General features: G+C 58.9%; 1 protein-coding gene across 2 annotated transcripts; it reads right to left on the reverse strand.

Moving 5' to 3' along the window:
- Positions 1–460: 460 nt before the first annotated feature.
- Positions 461–12,927, reverse strand: CACNB3 (calcium voltage-gated channel auxiliary subunit beta 3). Of its 2 annotated transcripts, none has more exons than XM_040488279.1 (13): positions 12,797–12,927; positions 5,585–5,707; positions 5,246–5,368; positions 4,683–4,798; positions 4,391–4,455; positions 4,151–4,170; positions 3,872–3,952; positions 3,611–3,669; positions 3,331–3,440; positions 2,877–3,028; positions 2,579–2,674; positions 2,301–2,450; positions 461–1,842 (listed from the first exon to the last, which is right to left on the reverse strand). In XM_040488279.1, the coding sequence occupies exons 1-13, from the start codon at positions 12,836–12,838 to the stop codon at positions 1,528–1,530; spliced, it is 1,452 nt and encodes a 483-aa protein (XP_040344213.1). In that variant the 5' UTR covers positions 12,839–12,927; the 3' UTR covers positions 461–1,527. The 2 variants fall into 2 exon arrangements, with proteins under 2 accessions (XP_040344213.1, XP_040344215.1); XM_040488281.1 differs by lacking the exon at positions 12,797–12,927 and adding an exon at positions 9,372–10,106.
- Positions 12,928–15,077: the final 2,150 nt, after the last annotated feature.

Genomic DNA, 15,077 nt, shown 5'->3' on the forward strand with positions numbered 1-15,077 from the left:
TCAGCAGCTTTGCTGGTGGCTCCCTGGTGGCTGAGCCCGCTGCTCACGAGAGGGGTGGAGACGGGAACTAGGGGCATTAAAGAGCGATGAGCTGGGGCCTACGGAGCGAGGCTGTGGGGAGAGGGCTGCAGAGCTGGGCAAGCGCATGGAGTTCAAATTAGAAATACTCTTGGGTCTTTTCGACCCGAGGCAGGGACGGTGTAAGGCTGTGACTAAGCCTTTTCTTCCTCACCTCCCGGAATAGGTCCCTTCCGTGCTGCTGAATGTTTTCCTCCTGGTACCTGGGCGAGGGGGCTGCCCAGGAGTGCAGTCCTTCCTGCAGCTCTGTCCTCGTGCCCTTCCCACTCAGCGGGTCCTTTGTGAGAGAAAGGAGGCCGGGATACTTCTCTCTTCTAGATTTGGCCTGCGCTGTGAGGAACCTGGCCACCTGAGCCGGCAGACACAGAACAGGAGCCTGAAGGACTGTGCATGGTGTTTATTAGAGATGACAGTGAGGTGGGGGTCTTGTGGAACATGCTCTGTAGGTCACACGTTAGAGCCATAAGGCAAGGGTAGTCAGGTAGACAGGGCCGCTGGGGGCTGTCCACTGTGTCCTATCTCTCCCCACCTAACCCTAACTTAACAAGCAGCAGCTATGAATCAGCGAATAAAGTCGGGGCCACGTTCTCCAGGAGGCATGAGGGCCAAGAACAGAAATGACAGGAGGCAAGAGCAAAAAATGAGCGGGGCGAGGAGGCCCCTGTAGCTGTTCCATACGTCCTCCGCTATACACACTCTCCCTTCCCAACCCCCAGTCCAGGTTGGCTCCTGTCTGCCATTTGGGGTGACCGCGTTCCTGGTCTCTGGTCCCGTCACATGTTGAGAAGCTTTCCCGACAGGCGAGGAGAACCCTTCCCTGCAGGAGCTTCGGCTGTGAGGCCTCTGGCCCCGGCCTAGCCTGCCTGCTGCTCCAGCCTTGTGTCTGGATGCCCCACTCCAGCTGATGGACGGAGTGCCACCCTGTCGGGCTCTGATTGTCTCACTTCTAATGTGTGGCAGTGAGGCGAGCGGAGGACCTCGGACCCCAAGCACAACCCCTGAGTGCCTCGACTGTCGGGACTTGGGCCTGCTCAGGGGCCTCGTTTCTTCCTCATGCCATGCTGCCCACACCCACCCTCTTGTCACTCTGAGGGGGCATCCCTTCCCTGAGTCTGGTGGGAAGGCCCCTGCTAAGGGGATCCTGGCCTGAGGGCACTGCCGGTGGGGCAGCTTCTTGTGCAGGAGAGGAAGGTGCCGGGGGTGCAGCACACGCAGCTAGTACCTGGAATGGGAGCCTACGGGGGTCACTGTGCCCAGGAGGTAAGGGGGCTGGCTCCCTGCTTCTCCCAGAACCTTGGGACCACAGGCAGCCCTGGAGCTGGGGCCGGGCAGGGGGTTGTGGGGGCTGAGCCTAGTGCCAGCCTAACGCCAGTCTAACTCCAACCTGCCTGGAGTGGGCACCCCAGCCAGCTGTGCCTGTGCCTGCCAGGGTAGGGCGGCAGGAGGCTGTCAGTAGCTGTCCTTGGGCCAGGGCCGGTTGCGCTGCCAGTTCCGGTCATTGTGGTTGTGCTCCGAGTCCTGGGCTAGGAGCCGGTCTTGGGGGTCGTGCCCGTTAGCACTAGGCAGCCCCGAGGTGTGTTGGCGGTGAGGCTGGTACAGGTCCTGGTAGGCGTCCGCATAGTCCTCCTCCAGGTGGCGGGAGCTACGCTGCGAAGACCCTGTCCAGGCTTGGCGGGAGCTCTCGCTGGCCTCGTCTGAGGGCATCAAGCTGTCCCGCTCCAGCGGCGAGTGCTCCTCGCCGCGCTCCCCCAGCAGCTGCTGGTTCTGGGGGCAACAGGACAGCTCTAAGTAGGCAGGGCAGACCTCGCCTTGGCCTCCCTCCCACCTCTAACTGGGTGGGGGCCGTTCTGCCCCCTCGACTCTCAGTTCCTGGATACAGGAAACAGTGCAAGGAAGGAGGGAGAGGCATCTTCCGCGTGAGACATGGAAAACGGGAGCTTTTGCTTCCTGCAAAATTCAGGCTCTGCTGTCAAGACAGACTAAGCTAAAGAGAGTGTTTCTTTTGAACCCAGAAAAGTAACCTCTGATTACCCACCTTACTGATTTATTCCCTCTCTCATCAGGAAGTTCCTTCCCCCATCTGCCCTGGCTCTGTATAGCACAGCTGAGTTCTCCGATCCTTTGGCCTTCAAGCTGGAGGCCAAGGACAATCGCCTGGGCCAGGAGCAGGCAGTATTTTGGCGGGTTCAGCCTGAGCACCTGTGCCCACTGCAAACGAGTACCTGAAGTCCGGGGATGGCACTGGGAGGGCCCAAAAGTCCAGGGCCGGGGGCCGGGTGGTGGGTGGCCCTCCAGTAAACCTCTAGGTATTCAGCCAGGTGCTCACACGCATCCTCCAGCTGGTTCTCATCCAGAATCACATCAAATGACTCCTGGGGAAGAGAGGGAGAGGGTGAACGTTGGCTGCCTCTTGGTAGCAGCACCCCCCCACCCGTCTCCCTCACTCCCCCGCCCTGGAAAAGCTAGAGTGGGCACAGGAGTAGCTGACCCAGGCACTCACTGGTGGGCACTGAACCAGCTTGTCATATGCCATCATCTGTACAGTCAGGTGCTTCATCTGTGACTTCCCCCGGGAGCGGATGAGACGCTGGAGGACCTGAGGAGGAAGGGCAGGGCTGGGCCTAGAGAGAACCCGGCATGTCCCCCACTTGTGCTACAGCATCAGCAGCAGGTGAGGATGATTCAGACGGGGGCAGCAGGAAAAGGGAACTCAGGAGCCCTCGGGCAGGGATCAGGCAGAGGTGTACCGCGTTCTGGGAGGGCAGCCCCGTGGGCCTCCTCCATCGTCGTTGAGGTACCTTTGGTGAGGATACTTTGACAAAAACGATGATGGGGGCCAAGGAGGTCTTGGCCAGCTGTGCCGGGTGGTTGATGGTGTCGGCATCCAGCACTACCAGCTGCAGAGATTTTGCCAGCTCGAATATGCGCTCGATCTCACTCTGTACTTCCGCTGCGGGAGGGGGCAAGTGGGCCATGACGCTCACCGCGGGGCTCCACCTACTTCTTAGTCCCTTGGGGCCGTGGGAGCGCTCCGCGGTGGTGGACGGGAAGGAATCGGAGGGAGAGGGTATATTCATCAAGGTGCAGGCAAGCAGTGAAACGGAGAACCGGGGAGACTGGGGCGGTTCTTGCCAGTCCTGGGGCGGGTAGAGAAGCTGGGCAAGACTGCAGGTGCCGGGGAAGGGAGAGGTAGGAGAAAGGGTCTCACTAAGGCTTGAGTGGGTGGAGAAGCAGGAGACCGGGACTTCTCACCAATGCTGGAGCGGGCGGAGGAACGCTCAATGATGGTCCTCTTGCCAGGATTGTTGAGCACAGATCGCTTTGCCAGTGAGAGGTCAGCTGTGACGCGGGTGATGGAGATCCTGGGGTGGCGGTGGAGAATCACAGCCCACCTCTAAATTCCAAGCCTTAGGCTTCTCCTTACCCAGGTCCCACTGAGTTTCTCTTTAGAAAAGACCTTGCTATAGGCACCTGGAAGGAGATAATGATCTTCTCCCTGGTTCTCATGCCACCTGAGGCCAGAACAGCTTACCTGCCATCAAATCTATGTTTGAGGAAGTCGAACAGAGCCTTCTGCATCATGTCCGTGACCTGGGTGGCAGGGGTAAGGGGAAAGGCATGGGATTGACTGGGGCCCTCTTGCGCAGGGGCAGCTTCCCTAGGCATGGCCCTGGAGCCCGCCCCCTCCACACACAGACCTGGTGGGGGTAGAACACCCCTCCCACTGTCCCTGTGGTCTTCCCACGGCAGGCTGGGTAGAGGCAACCCTTTGGGGTCAGGGGCCTTCTCTCACCTCATAACCTTTCAGAGAGGGTCCCACCAACACCACAGGCCGCATGGAGGGCACCACATCATATGGGGGAACGTGTTCTGCCTGCAGAATGGACCCAAGGTCAGGCAAAGCCATGGCCCTGTCGCCTGCCCTATGCCTGACTGGTGCAGGGCAGATCCAGAAGTTCTGGGCTCCCTCCCCTCTCTGTTCTCTTGCCCTTCCAATAAGGACTGCCCAGAAACCTGTCCCCACAGCCATAAGCCATGAGCCCCCCCAGCCCAGGTCCCTTCCTTGACTCACCTGCTTTTGCTTCTGCTTGGCTTTTTGGAAAAGGAAATAAAAGATTAAAGTTGGTGAAGGGGGAAAAGCCCTGGGGGCATGGTATTTATTCCCTTCCCCAAGGGAGACACTGGGTTTCTCCGAGCTCTTTGGGTCCCTCCACCAACCCCCTCCCACACAGCTCACCTGGGAACAAGCTCCCTTTCTCCCTGTGTCTTAGTTACCCACCTACCCAAGATGGGTGGGTTGGGGGGAGGCTACCTAGAGATGGCGGAGGGGAGCGTCGGTTGCCAATGTCACTCAGGCTGGAGGGGTTCCCAGATCTCCTGAGAGCAGAAAGGGAGGTCAATAAGCTTCTGTGTGAATGCATTTTCTACACATTATTTCACTGTCGTATACATTTCCTTACATCTTAACTAGCGAGGGAGGCGCACGTGTGTGACAGGTGTACTTATGCGTGTTGGCTTTCATATTTGTGCGGTGTTAATGCGTGCTGCGGGTAAAGTACATGTGTCTGGGGGTACGTTTATTGAGTCATGAACCCTGCTCTCACCTGGCCTTCTGCTCCTGCTTGAGCCGGATGCTCTCCAGGCGCTGGGGGCTGGGGATGAAGGCAATGTCCCCACCCTCTTTCACTAGCCTCCCGATCCACCAGTCATTGCTGTACTTCTGGGGGAAGGGGCGGTGAGAGGAGGCGCCCAGGCCTCAGTCCTGGCTCTTCAATGTGAAGGAGCCAAGGAGGCATTCAGAGAGCGGTCTGAGGAAGGCAGCACAAAAGGAGGAGGGCAGGAGAAGGTGCCAGAGGGAAGGGCAGCCAGGTTTGAGCCACCCAAGATTTCCGTGCAAGGCATCACCGATGTCACAGGTAACCTAAGAGGCAACTCATCTAACTGCTCACTTTACACGTATGGAGACTGAGGCCCAAGCCAGGTCTCAGAAGGATGGAGGCCCTGGGGACTGGGTTGTAGATATGAGGGGCGTATGGGTATGTGTTCTGGATAAGAGCTGAGGAGTCTGGGGACCTGTTCATAGACTAAGACTGAAGTAAGAGGCAGGGGAGCTAGGGCACGAGCAGGGGGATTAGGTGGCTCCTCTTTGGGGGTTGGGGCTGGTCACCTCTTTAATATGCAGAAAATCTTTGGCCTCAAAGTTGACTCCAGAGCCCTGGACTGGGCACTCCTCGTCCAGTACGCCACAGTAGCTGACATTGGTCCTCACAGCAAATGCCACAGGTTTGTGCTAGGGAATTTGGCCATCAGTGCAAATGAGGGGAGCCTCACAGCCCCCCTTCTAGTTTCAATGCCCCATCAGTAAAGGGCGGAGGCCCCAGCAGGACGCCCATGACACACACACTCTTTCACACTCATGAGCATCCTGCCCACTGACCCCTGGGGACTTAGGACCCACCCCAAGTTTCCACCCAGCCCAGCCTAGCCTGCCAGCCCAAGTTGATACCTTGGCCCTTTCAAGCTGCTGCTGAGCCTGGCTCTCCACTTCCCGCCGGGCACTCTCCCGGTCCTCCTCCAGGGAGACGTCTGAGTCCAGAGATGGGCGGCTGGTATAGGAGTCGGCTGAACCCTGGCATGGGGGAGAGGTTGTGACCGCTGGGCACTACAGGCATCCTCTAAACCCTACAGCAGAGGCTCCACTGACCCCAGCCTGTCCATGTCCGTGCTGGACCCCGGTGGTCCCTCTCATCTCCCTGAGAAGGGCCCCAGTGCTTCTGGGGCTGCAGGAAAGCCAGCCCAATCCATACGTGCTAAGACTGGGGCCCCTCCCCACAAGCCCATTAATACTGCGGCTCTGAACAGAGCCTTCACTTTCCTCCTTCCTCCCTTTCCTCTCCTCTACCCTGGCCTCTGGGGCAGAGTGAAGGGAGACGTACTGCAGATGATATATTGGAGATGATTCTGGATCTAGGAGACCCAGCCCTCTTGTTCACATCAGCCTGCAAAGCATCCTGGGCCTTATCCCTTTAAAATGCGTGGCAGCAGTACAGTCAGCTGGGAACAGTCAAGAGACACTGGTTGGCGTGGCACTCTCTCCTGGGTGTCAGGACAGAGCCATCTACCCCCTTCGATCTCCTCTCCCCAGGTGCCTACCCTTCCAGGGTGAAGAGGAAGACACGGTGCTGCCAACTCCTGGAAGTCACTTCCTCTCTCCCCACCCCCACTTTCTTTCCCCTTACACCTGCTGGGGCAACTGGCCAGGTGTGGGCAGCAAACAAGACAGACTGAGAAGGCAACACAAAGCTGTCTCCCTGGGCCCCAGAGAGGCTCAGCCACACCATATGGCCTGTATCTCCCCAGCCCTTCCCCAAGAGGATATCAGCCCTGAAGGAAGGCGCTGTCAGTGCCAGGCAACCCAGCGGAGGACCCTGGGGATGTAGGGACAGGGTCTCTAGTAACCTGAGCCGGGAGAGTCTCTGAGTCCTGCGAATAGGAAGGGGGTACGTTTGGAGGGTTGTAGAGCTCACCAAGAGGGAGATGCGCAAATGAGGAAGGAAAGCTGGACCTTAGGACAGGAGGATAGAAGTCAGGATGTCTGGGTTTCCCTGTCAGACTAGGGGAAAGGGAATCTTTTGTTTTCTGTCTCAGTCTCCACTCTTTATGATCAGAGGCTTGAAGCGTCATTTCCATCAGTTCTGAAGTGCAGGTGGCACAGATAAGGTAGGAGTCTGGCTAAGGGGTCCATGTGGGAGTGTGTGCGCGCGCACGCGCGCGCGTGTGTGTGTAGGTTTTAGAATGTTCTCAGGCTGAGGAACATTCCTTCAAGCTCACTGTGCATGAGCACTTACAGAAGGCAGCAGAAGCCAGAGTATCAGCGGGGAAGACAAACTCACGTACCACCCTGCCCCTCGGCCCCAGCCCCAGCATCGGCAAGAGGGCTGGTCAGCTTGATATCAGCCCGGAGCCTTGAGCCTAAGGAAACACAATGTCTGTGGTAGATGGAAGGCATGAAGAGAGCACAAAGGGAAAAAGTCTTTCATTTTATAGAGGAGTAGAGTCTGCCTGCTGTTCCCCATCTCTCTTGAGAACAAAATAAGGCTGGCTTGGCAGCAGGAGAAAGAGCGGCTGAGCCTCGGGAAGAACCTTTGTGCTGTCAACAGAGTGGGGGGGACCTCCTTTCAGGGGTCTTAGGCACAGGAGACAGCTGTCTAATGCGAGCAGGGACCAATGGGAAAGGAGGGAAGAGGCAAGGCGGGATGACAACTCACTTTGATGAGTAGGTATCAGATGCCTTCTAGATGTCCAGGCCTGTGCAGGAAGAGGATTCTGACCTTTGCTCCACAGGCTCTTGGCCTAATTTAGTAATCTTAATGTCCCCGCCTGGAACATCTGGGTCACCTGGCCTCTCACCTCAGAATGGGAATCATAGGATCTTCCCCTAAATGTTTAAGGAGTTGTGCTCACGATGGAACCCCCTCTCCATTATTCCCAAGTCCTCAGAGCAGGACCCAAGGATGGGTGCATCCTTCGTGCCCTGGTATCACTTGGGAGGCCAGGGCTGCCCTGCCAAGGGTGCTCTGGGGTCTTGCCTCCCCCACCCCCTGTTATGCCAAAACAGCCAGAGGCCCAGTACTTTGGAGCTGCCAGGAGTTGGCACAGTGCCCTGGTGGTGCCCCCCTTGCCTGGTGAGTGTGTGGGCAGGCTGCAGCTCCACTCTTGCCTGGCACGGGGGAAGAAGAGGAGGGAGATGAGCCGGTGGATTTATTTAGAGCCTGATCTCCCTCCTACTGCTTCAGAGGGGGCCTCAGGGAGAGCAAGGAGCCAGGCAAGAGAAAGGGAAGTGGGGGGAGGGTGATCCAGGAACCAGAGAGGGGTGGGGAGCCAGCAAGGGGGTAGCAGGCTGCCCCCAACACATCCACATGTCAGTCTTCACCTTGCAACAGCCCTTGCCTTCTTGCCAGGGACGGGAAGAACCTTCTAGGGCCCTCCAGCCCCTCCGAGAGGTTCATTCTCAAGCTCACCTTGGCACCCTGGGCCATGCCAGCTGTCCCTTCAACTGTCAGAAAGAGGTGTCCACCAGAGCCTTGAAAATCATCTGCTCTAGCTGCAATGTAATTAGCCCCAGAGGCCCAATGGGGAATTGGGCCCAGCAGGAGCCCAGTCCCAGAAAAGGACTGAGAGCTGCCTATCCTGAGCCCTAGAACTCATGTATCGTGGGCCTGGCAGCAAGAGATGAGAGAAAACCCAAATACTCCCCCTTTGACCAGAGTGGTCTGCCCTCCACACCTATCGGGGACCCCTTCCAAGCCATCTAGTGGTCCTCTCCTAAGGAGACCTTCATGCAGCATGTTTCGGAGAAGGGACAGAGAAGCTGCTGCCCATCCTTGCCCCATCTTTCCAGGCACTCTCCCTGCTCTCTGAGCTCCGGGAATCACTGCCTAATGAGCTGATTTGTCTCAGTGGGTCAGGAGATAAAAGCAAAGAGGAGAATTAAATATTTATCAGTTGCCTGGTTCTCTGAGCAAAGAGCTTCCTCTCCATCCCCAGGCCCTCAGCCCCTCTGGCCTCACCTCTAGGCCCTCCATGCTGAGCAGGAGCTCAGGAAGCCCACTGCTCTGAGGACGCCCCAGCAGGAGGCATGGAATGGATGGGGCTCAGTCAGCTGGCCCACCCATGTGCCAGGTGCCTAGTTTCCAGCCTGGGAGAGAAGCTGTGCTGCAGGCAGGGTGAGGAAATAAGGCAATGCTCAGGGATGGGCAGCAGAAGGGAATAATGGAGGTCCTCAAGTTTATGATCCTTTTGAGGCTGGTACCTGATTCTCTGTTATCCCAGGCTCTCTAAATTTGTCCTTTACTTGAAGCATAGGTCTGAATTGTCCTCCTCCCCCAAAGCCTCAGCTTCTCCAGTAGCTGTTGTGTTCAGACCCAGTCAATCCTCCTTTGGTCCTTTGGGAACTCCAGACACTGCGTGTGCCCTCTCTACAGCCTCTATGCCCTCAGTCTCCAGCCCTTCCTCCCTCTACCCTTTAGTCCTGGGCTTCGGGGCCACCTGCTCGAGCCTTTCCCCCACACTACCCCCCCGCCATGCGCACACCAGATACCCCTTGGTCTAGGACTGGAGTCCTGGGGAGCTTTGGGCATGGAAATTCATCTCCCCACTTTTCAGAAGCGCCCCCCCTACTGGCCCTGCCCCTCCACTGAGGCGTTTTTCAAAGTAATGAACGGGGGAAGGGTCCAAGGGAGAAGAGGAGTCACCCCAACTTCCCCACCCCCACCCTCACCGTGGGCACTCACCGCCTCCGAGTCCTCAAACCCGGGCACGTAGGAGTCGTCATACATGGGGGAGTCCGGGCTGGGGGGAGCGCGCGGCGCCGGGGGCGGGAGCAGCCCGGAGGCAGGGGCGAGGACAGCGGGCCGCGCCCGAGAGATGCCACCGAGCCCCGCAGCCCTGCGGGCGGCGGCGGAGAGCGAGAGAGCGCGAAGGAGAGAGCGAGCCGCGAAGACCAGCTGCTCGGAGCTCAAATCACCGCTCCCCCCACCCCACCCCCCCAAACCCTGCCGGTCCCACCCCGAGCGCGGCTGAGGAATCTGGCGCCGGCTCCTACAACAATAGTGCCCGCCCACCTGACCCCCTCCCCGGGAGCAGGCGGGGGCGGCGGTGGGGGGCGCCGGCCACCCGGGGAGCCCGAGACCGGGCCTGGAGAGGGTGGCCGGCCGCAGCCGGGGAGAAGGTGGGTCCCCAAGCACCTATGGGGCAGAGGGGCCGCGGGGAGGAAGGGGAGGAGAGACTGCGGGCGGGGCGGATCTAGGCTGGGAGGAGGCGGGGCGAGGAGAGATGCGGAGACAGAGACGCTCAGCAACCCAGGAAATACTCCGCCGGGAAACAAAGGGCTGGAGCGGGGGAGGGGAGGGGGCGCGGAGATGGGACCCAAGCCGTGAAAGCCGAGGGCGCAGGTGGCTTAGAGGCCGGAGACACAGAAAGGAGGGATCGAGGCAGAAAGAGAGGAAAGGGGGAGACAGGAAATTGGAGAGACTGGGGGAGATCGGAGAGGCGGGGCGGGGGCTGGGGACCGGCGGCAGAAGGGGGAGGGGCCCCAGGTGAGAGGGCCGCGTGTCTAGGCCCTGGCGGCCCAGAGACTCCGAAAGAAACCTCCGCAGTGGTACTGGGGAGGAATGGGTTTGGCGAGCCCAAGCCAATGCGTGAAAGTAGCCCCTACCCCAGCAGGTGCTCGGGCTCCTCCCCCCCCCTCCCCGCCCCGCCGTGCTGGGACCCTGGAGCAAAGGGCCACGTCGCCCAACCCATGCAACTGGGGTTTTGGGTCCGACCGCCCCACACCTGTTGCGCGATTAGATTCCATCCTAGTCTGGCCAGGACTGGGGGGGGGGGGTCCCTTGCTCGCCTCCTTGCCAAGGACTATGCCATGCATTGCCAAGGCATCCGTGGGAACTGGGGGAGGGAGGGGCTGTTTTAGGTGAGCCTAAAGGGAGGGGGAGAGAAACCGGAGGGTGGAGGTACGGGGATTGGCGGGGCTGGAACAGAAGGTGGGATACCGGCCACACTGGGGTTGGGAGGGTTAAGGGCAAGACTACCGAGTCACTAGTGTAAGGCCAGATTCCCTCCTTAGAGAAAGGATGGGGTTGGGGTGGCCGGGATCCTGGTTGGAGCCACAGTACCACGCTGTACCAGTTTCCTTCCAAGGAGAACTGAGATGTGAGGTTAGAGACAGAGCAGCAGCCCTTCTCTTGGATAAACTTCCCCAAAGATCCACCCATTGGAGCGCCCTCCTTTCTTCCATCTCCTGAGCAACATTATTCCTTTGAATTTTGATTGTCTACCTGCCCTAACTCCACCACGAGGGGGATGTGAGATTTAGAAAGAGGGTTACACTTGGTTACACTTGGAGCCTTTCTGGGCTCATTTCTTCTCCAGTCCCTGTTTCTCACACCCAGGAGGGTGAATCAGGAAATCTGTTCGTTGCTTTACCTTCCTGAGCTACAGGGGAGTCAGAAAACCAAAGCTGACCCAGTTTGACGCGATCTATGGGAGGAGCATTGCGCATGGGAGAGAGGAAGTCCACCTAACCCAACTGGCTTCCCCATTTATGTCAATTTTTCATGTTCCATTGACAAGAAAGAAGGAGAGAAGGGGCCTCATCTTAAGACTATCTTTAGCCTGCCTTTAGTCTGTCTGCCCCTGTGAGTGGTGCAGCCGAGCCCTGCTTAGCATCTTCCTGCGGCTGGATTTGGCAGACAACTTTGTTGGAGCCCTACAAGCTGGCCAGGCACTGCTGGGGGAGGCCGTCGGCTTTCACAGTTCTCTCCTGAGTCCAGCACCGTTTGGGGATTGGTTATACGTTGGATTCTCTGGTAGTGCCAGTTCCCAGACACTGTCTTTTCACTTCTGTGCCCCCTCTTTCTAGTTCCTCAGAACTCCTTGTCTCCTCCTCTTGTATTCTCTGCCTCTTCAGTTCCTTCTGTTTTTTTCCAGAAGGGCAGAAAGGAGCCATGAGGTGTGAAAGAATAAGACTCTCAAGGCGCTCTCTCCTGGGTGATAATTCCAATGACGACAGCTGCTGGGGCATCTGCTTCTCTTCCCATCCCTGGATCTACTCTCCTGATCTCTCCTTTGGTGACTCTCTCCGCCACCAGGGGGTCCTGGGGATTGTAGTTACACAGCAGACCTGCCATCAGCGTCACTCCTTCCTCACACACCTTGTTGTTTTCATCCCCATCTGGGACAATGGTGTCCAAGTCTGCTTCTGAAGCATGAGTTGCCGTGCCAACCACCCCCCCCCCCCCGAGACGATTTCAAGCTTTCATACCTGGGCCCATCCCTTGGGTCTTACAGGAGCTTCAGAGCCGCACTCTTTCCCTTATCTCTGAGTCGTTACTCAATGCCCCCTTGCATCTCTTATCTCACCCACACCTGCCTGCTCCAGTTCTCATGCCAACTTCCTGTCCTGAAATAAGACATGTGCCTGTCAGTATCTACGTGGCCCCTAACCTCTTGTCTTTTCCAGGGGTGAGCATAAGACGAGAGCTGAGGGCAAAAAACCCCCAACCCAACCCAAACCAAAACAAAACAAACAAAAAACGGTGTCGAGGATTGGAGAAGAGGATTTCTGCTCTCCTCCCTTGTAGGAGAGAGCTGTTAGGCTGGTAGCTGCCTGGCACCCAAAGTATGGAAGCAGGACACCGGGGAGAAGCCTGAATGACCAAGTTTGGGAGTGGGAGTACTTGGGAGCCTCCGGAATACATTCCAGCTTCTCCTGTAAGTGCACCAGGAAGCTGGCAGATCCTAATCCCTCTGCATTGAATGGGGAAACTGAGGCAGGAGCCAGTACCTCTGGGAAGTCCTTCTCCTCAGCAGTCTTTAAGATGGACCAAGCCCAAACCCCCAGCATTCTAGCTGCTAGGCCGCCCTCAGGGAGCCTGGAGAGGGGCACCAGGGGAGCTTGGTGAATCCCTCTTATCTCCGTCCTTTCATCTAGCTCCTTTTTTGGCTCCCCAGGCAGTCTTCCCCTCCCGTCCCAATCCCAGTGCTTAGAAGCTGCCAGCTCTGACTGCTCCCTCCTTTCTTGCCCGCCTCTTCCACCCTCAGCCTCACCTCCTCGATCTTCCTCCCTCCCCATCACTGCAGTCTCCCCCAAATGAGGGCCCTCCTCCTAGCTTGGAGTGGGGCTCTCCTCCCACCCACTGGGGAGGGGGCCCGCGTTTACCTCATTCAGCAGGAAGGTTGCACTGGAGTCAGAAAAAGACATAGACCGGGCTAGCGGTCTTTCCCCCTCCCCCGGGCCAGGGGCTCCGAGGCGGGAGCAGGACCCGGGCGCTGCTCTGCACACTGGCTCCCGCCTGCACGCCTGGCCTCGCCCCACGCCCGCCGGGCTCGCTGCCGGCTCGTGTCCCTCTCTCCAGGTTCCCTCCCCCTTTCCTCCTCCTTCCCTCCCTCTCCCTCCCTCTCCTTCCTTTCTCGCCGCCTCTGTCACTCTCCCTCTCCAGTCACCTTTCAGTCCTGCTCTCTCCATTTCCGTCTCTTCTTCCTCCTCTCTACGGTCCCTGTTCTCTGTTTATCTGGGTGCCTCCCACTGTCCTTCCATCCCCACTTCTCGCCTCCCTTCTCCGCCTCCTCCTTCCTCCTCAACCCGGCCCCCAGAAAAGGTAGGGACTCTGGAGCCCCCACCGCCGTAGGCAGAAGGGGCTGCCCGGACCCCGGAGCTCTAGGTGGAAGGTTCTAGTCCCTCCCGGCCCCTGCTCCGTGCGCCGTAGGAAACCAGGCGCCGGCGCTCCCGGCGGCGGCGTCCACCCCGACCTCAGCAGGGGACAGGATCCAAGGGAGAAATGCTCGTGTGCGACTCGCTAGCCCCCGCGGCAAGGCGCCCCCCCCTACCCCGGGGTCCGGGAAAGCCACGTCCAGCCACCCGTCCCCGGCCCAGACCCTGGGTCTCCAGCGCGCCCCGGAGTCTCTAAGGTCTCTTCTCTCTCCTGGGTTCCGGCGTCGCGGAACTTAGCCCGCGAAGGCGCAGGGCTAGGCGAGGCGGCTCGTCCCCGCCCGGCTGCAGCGCCCCCTAGGCTCGCTCTCGGGGTGGCCGCACACGGCCTCCAGGTGGCGGCACCCGCCGGGGGTCCTGTCTGTCGACCGGCTGCCGTCCGGCCCTCCCAGCAGGAGGCGCTGTCCAGGTCTGAGCGGAGGGGGCGCAGCTCAGAGCCAGACCCCCCCACCCCCACCCCAAGCCTAGGAAGAACCCCTCTCCTTCTCCTCTTTCCAAGAACTGCGGTCCCACCTCCGCCCCCCACCCCCCAGTATGGGACTCCAGGCTGCACTCTATCTTCACCCCGTAGGATTCCTTTGAGACACTTGGCTTCTCTGGGGCCCTACCCAGCTCCTACCTCCATGTTGGTCTCCAGGGGCGCCCCCGCTGAGCCCAGCAGCTATCCGGCCAGGCCTGGGCAGCTGGGAGTACAGAGTCGCGGGACTGCTGCTCGGGTCAGTACCCCCTCCACCCCCTTCGGCGGGCACGTCAAACAGGACAAGCCCAAGTTCTGGCGGGGTAGGGGGGAGCAGGGGTGTAGCCCCAGCCAGCTCTCTTCTTGCACCCTTCTAAGCGGATCGGTCTCTCATTGGTCCCTCCACACCCCCAACACCCCCAGGCTGGACGCTTCTCCACACCAAAGACTGCAGCTAAAGGGGAGGGGGAGGCCGACCCCTTCTCCGAGACAGACCCACCCTGATGCTGAATGACAGGAGTCCCTAACTTCCCCTCAGCAGAACCGTTAAGATCAAGGGGGCTCCACCGTCCTTCTCAGCCCTTCTTTTACATCCCTTCCCCTGGGGAGGGTGGGGGTCCTGGAGCCCCTCCCCCAATCCTCCCATCCCCTGGGGATCTTGGAAGACTTCTCTCTCTCTCTCTCTCTCTCTCTCTCTCTCTCTCTCTCTCTGTTCAGCTGACCCTCTACTTGTCCCTATTTCAGAGGGAGCTAATTTGGGGAGAACCAATTCTCCTCTTTCCACCCCTAGCTCCTCCTCAGGCTGGACTTAACCTGGAAAGTGCTTTGCGAGGGCACCTTCTCCCCTCCCTCTGTGGTCTAGTCCAGTGGGTCCAAGGATCTCCTACCACCCACCTACCCCCAAGTCACTCAGCTTCAACTATTCAGAGGAGATAAAGAGATTGTGTGTGTGTTATTAAAATGTGCATGGTGGGTTTTATAGGTTTTGTTTTTTGGCTTTAATAGATGAGCAGAGCTTTGCTTTCCATTTGGCAATAAGACCTGAAGGGAGAAAGTCGTGTGTCTCCCTCCCCCCCCCCCCGCCACTCCCCCCCAGACCACAGCTAATGGACTAGCTCCTCTGGGCCTTGGGGCAGCTTAAGTTTCCATAGAAGGGGGGTGGGGGTGCTGGCCAAGGCAAGCAATTGTCCCTGGCTTCCCCCTTCCGCCCCCCCCCCCCCCCCCCCCGAACCTACTGCCTAGAACACCACCTCTCTCTCCTCCCCTTATTTTAAA

This window comes from Herpailurus yagouaroundi, unplaced genomic scaffold (genome assembly GCF_014898765.1).
Source record: "Herpailurus yagouaroundi ecotype Mexico unplaced genomic scaffold, PumYag 166, whole genome shotgun sequence".
NCBI classification, from domain to species: domain Eukaryota; kingdom Metazoa; phylum Chordata; class Mammalia; order Carnivora; family Felidae; genus Herpailurus; species Herpailurus yagouaroundi.